The sequence below is a fragment of the Rhea americana genome, unplaced genomic scaffold (genome assembly GCF_003343005.1).
Source record: "Rhea americana isolate MKP2758 unplaced genomic scaffold, rheAme1 scaffold_16, whole genome shotgun sequence".
Lineage (NCBI taxonomy): Eukaryota > Metazoa > Chordata > Aves > Rheiformes > Rheidae > Rhea > Rhea americana.
In genome coordinates this window covers 7,473,288-7,477,134 of record NW_028185705.1, presented here as the reverse complement: position 1 = coordinate 7,477,134, position 3,847 = coordinate 7,473,288, and the positions used below count along the sequence as shown (strand labels likewise).

The following is a 3,847-nucleotide window of genomic DNA, read 5'->3' as shown; positions in this document are numbered from 1 at the left end:
AACTCGCTGTGCGCCGCGCGCTGACACTCCTGCGTGCGCTTATTAATGTATGCTAGGGAGCTAACGTCGCCCAGGCGTGCCTGAACTTGTTAACGTCCCGGCAAAGCAAATGACCTGCTCCAGAGCGCAGCCGCTGAGAAGTCTGAGTTAAAAAAAAAAAGTAATAAACAAATAGAAAAGAGAAGCAGTGAGCTGAAATCTGATCTGCAAGGGAWACAACCCAAAATGCGGCAGGCTGGCTTCGCAAGCCAGCTCCCAGCGCTGCCAGCAGCCCAGCGACGTGCAACAGGGTCTCCTTCTCGCTCTCTTTTTCTACCTTGGATGCTAAGAGCAAGCACCGCCGTTCTGGGCATTAACCAGGAGGTGAGGCTCTTCGTGCCATGCGGCGGAGGTCAGCAGATGCAAAAGGGAATTATCACTTCAACATGATATCAAGATGATCTTTTTTTTTTTTTTTTTTTGGCAGATTACTAAGCCTGAATTCTTGTTTAATTTTAGTGTGTTAATTGATGGGATAATGAGCATTGATTATATGTGTTTTGGCTGCGTCACTGCAATTACAGGCTCTGTTTTATTCATGAGCCAGTCCTAAAGAACGCACTAGAGATCTAAGACAGCTTAAAACCTCTCAGAAAAAAGCTCTGAATTGTTTGAGTAATGACACTCTTAGATGGAAAATTAAAGGTTCTCTTTTCCCATGCTTTTTAAGATAATTAAAATCCAGGAACAGTAAGGTGGTGAACATCCTTATTCATTAGCCTTCAGTAATTTAGCTTCTACTAAATGAGGAAAACATTTTAATTCTCCAGGCCATCTGTTGCAGTCCCCTGTTACGGGGACTGCTACGTGAAGTCTCTTCTTTCCGGGCGGTTTGGACGCCGGGACGGCAGGCCCCGCGGGGGCTGGCGTGGGCAGGCAGTCGCCAGGGCAGGGCCGCGGGGCAGAGCTCCCGCKCGCCTGTTTGCTCTTGCTCGGGTTGCTTGGAGATCACGAAACAGCCGGGCTCCGGCGAGATGTGCGGCTGCAGAGCCAGCGTGCCCGGCGCGGCGCGGCGCTCCGCCGGCCGGCCCGCCCGCGCCGAGCCCCGAAGGAGCCCGCCGGCGCCCGTRCCCGGACGGTAGGCGACCGCTCCGCTCCGTGCGTCTTCGGCAGTCGCTTTAGCAAAAAAAAATAACCGGGCTTTAAGGGAAAGCAGGGAGGCTTCCCGCACGCAGGGGCAGCAGGAGCGGGCGGCCGCCGCAGGTCGGGCTGAAAAAAACCTCAAAACTTCCTGGCGCTCTTGCACGTGCTGGAGAAGTGAACTATAAACGTGCCGAAATGCCCCTCTCCGGCAGTCAAGTTGCCTGATGAGCGGCTTTTAAAAGCTCCGGGTTTGTTGCTTGGGTGCGGAGTCGGGAGCGGCGGATCGTGGAGGCGCTCGCTCCTTCGGGGGGGTAAAGGAAAGCCACTCGCCTTTGGGGGAATTAAMCGAAATAGCTAGAAATGGGCAACGCTCTCGTGGAGAGCCTGCGTGCACCTGCAGTGGAGCCGTCGGGTGGTAACTGTGCCTCTCTCCTCTCTCRCTACCAGCATACCTATCCCCAGGCAGCTGGCCTCCGTCAAAGGTAAGGCGACCGCGGCGTTGAACCGCGGGGGGCTGGATTTCCCCAGGACGCAGCAGAAAAGGGGGGTGGCTGAGCAGAGCCGCCGAGACCTTGCGCACCCCGAGTCTGCACAGGAGGAAGAGGGGGGTCTCTGGCAGACGCGGTCCCCGTGCCACCACCCCACGCCCCGGGAGAGTGGCTGGAGTGGCCGGTCCCCCCACCCCGGCATGGCAGGTCCCCGGCGCGTGAACTCCGTCGCCGGGCTCGAAAGCCTCCTGTGGGGGCACATGGCAGCTCTGGGATGCAAGGTGTATTGCTGACCCCCCCCCAGTAAAATGTAGGCCAGGCCCTCTGCGGGTATAAACAGTTGCAGGCTCATTAACTTTAATGAAACTACACTGATTTCCACCCACTCAGGATGTTTCTGACGGGTTCCTTTCAATTATATCTCGAACGCCAGCCTGCATCTCTTTCTCTCCCTCCAGCTCTTCGGAAAGGCTCAGACCTTGAAAAAGCTTTTGCAACCGCCGCTTTGGTGTATAACAACTCCGCCGGCCCCGAGGGCAAACTGGGCAAAGGGGAAGCCAAAAGCCTGCTGCAAGCCCAGTTTCTGAGGTTCATAGAGGTGAGGGGGTGGTGGGGCCGCCAGCAGGACGGGCTCCCCGTGCGGCTCTCGCGGCCGTTCCGGGCACGGGGAGGGCGTCCCGCAGCCGCCGGTGCCCCCCTCGCGGGGCCATCGCAAGCGGGACTTCAGCGACCAGCTAAGAGCCTCTCCGAGGGGCTGGTTGATGTGACTCGAGCCTGTGTGTAACACAGGGCTCAAGGAGGAGAGCGACACCAGTAAACCACTGTTGACATGCCCGTCTGCATCTTCATGAAGAAATAGCACAGTTGTAAAAAATTTAAAGATTAAAAAGAAAAATCACGCTGTGAGAAGGGACCATGCGTTTGTGGGGAGAAGAAACCCAATACATTTATTTAGGAACTCATTTGTTTGCCAGAGCACCAAATACCAGGGAGGACCTGAAGCAGCAGCTGCTGAAGCTATGTATTTAAACTTAACAGTTTCTGCAAACTTCACRGCACGTGTTCAAATATCTGTCTTGAACATTAAAGCCAGGTGGGTTTGTGTTCGTTTCCTCTCCCCAGTCTGCTGGACACGGAGAGGACTGCACTTCTCCCAGTAGTGTCCTCTGGAGCTGCTGGCACACTACYGCAGTTCCCAGCTACTCTCATCACTGCCAGGCTGTCGGTGCAGAACAGGGCTCTTTGATATATTCTGCATTTGGGCAGCAACTGAGGGCTGGTTGTTCTGCTGTCTGATTGCAGTAATATTTCTAGTTGAATTTCTTGGGATACCTTCAGGGAAAACCAATATGAACACGGACATAAAAACCTGAGTGGGAAGAAAGGAATTTTATGCTAACTATCTTTCATTAAAATTCTCCACAGGGCCAAGAAAGCAAACCAAAATACCAGGAAATAATTTCTGCCCTGGATGAGGAGTCGGAGAACAAAATTGATTTTGAAGACTTCATGATTTTGTTAGTCAGTCTCGCTCTAATGTCTGACCTGCTGCGGGAGATCAGAAATGTGAAAACCAYAAAGTGATCAGTGCTATAAAAGAAGAAATAGCTACGCACATTATGAGGAAAGTTTCGTACAGTGAAGCACACAGAGATAATGCTAAATGGCTGAATACCTTATGCTACTTCCTTTTAACGGAATAAAGTCTTTTTGAAACCTGGSTGAATTCACTTCTGTGCAGAGAAATAAATCGTAGGCTATGTCCCGGCAGGAGCAGATCTGTGGAGTGACACAGTGGACCTCGCACGTTGTGAGGGTGTGCTGTGGACCGCCTCTGGGCTGGTCCCCAGGGCTGAGCAGCGGTGGGTGGCTGGAGCACGTCCTCCAGCACCACTTCATCCCAAGGGACTGCAGTCGGTGCTCTCCAAGCCCAAGTGCTGCCCGTGGGGTGATGGGTTGTCACTACAGGACCACGTTCCTGCCCAGACTGAGACAGGGCTACTGGCATGCCATGGCCAACTAGCTCTCCATGGCTCTCTTGTCAGCCCTGGAGAACTTAAGCCTTAGGCCTTGCCCATAACAGGCATCACTTTCCAAAATTAGCAGCAAAGGAGAAACCTGTTGCAGCCCTTGGTAAACATTGACTTTACTTTGTGTGGTTTCCACCCCACCATTAGCCCTTTGGAAAGGAGCGTGTCTATTTTGTTTTAGTTGTTGTTGTAGTTTTTACTGAATGA

At 53.2% G+C, this 3,847-nt stretch overlaps 1 protein-coding gene across 1 annotated transcript; it reads left to right on the top strand.

Moving 5' to 3' along the window:
• The first annotated feature begins 225 nt into the window (after positions 1 to 225).
• On the top strand, positions 226 to 3,257 carry SNTN (sentan, cilia apical structure protein). The gene is given in 7 exon segments (XM_085300013.1): positions 226 to 391; positions 824 to 975; positions 977 to 1,009; positions 1,011 to 1,117; positions 1,570 to 1,604; positions 2,069 to 2,208; positions 3,036 to 3,257. Coding segments are annotated over 7 exon segments (792 nt in total). The 3' UTR covers positions 3,195 to 3,257.
• Positions 3,258 to 3,847: the final 590 nt, after the last annotated feature.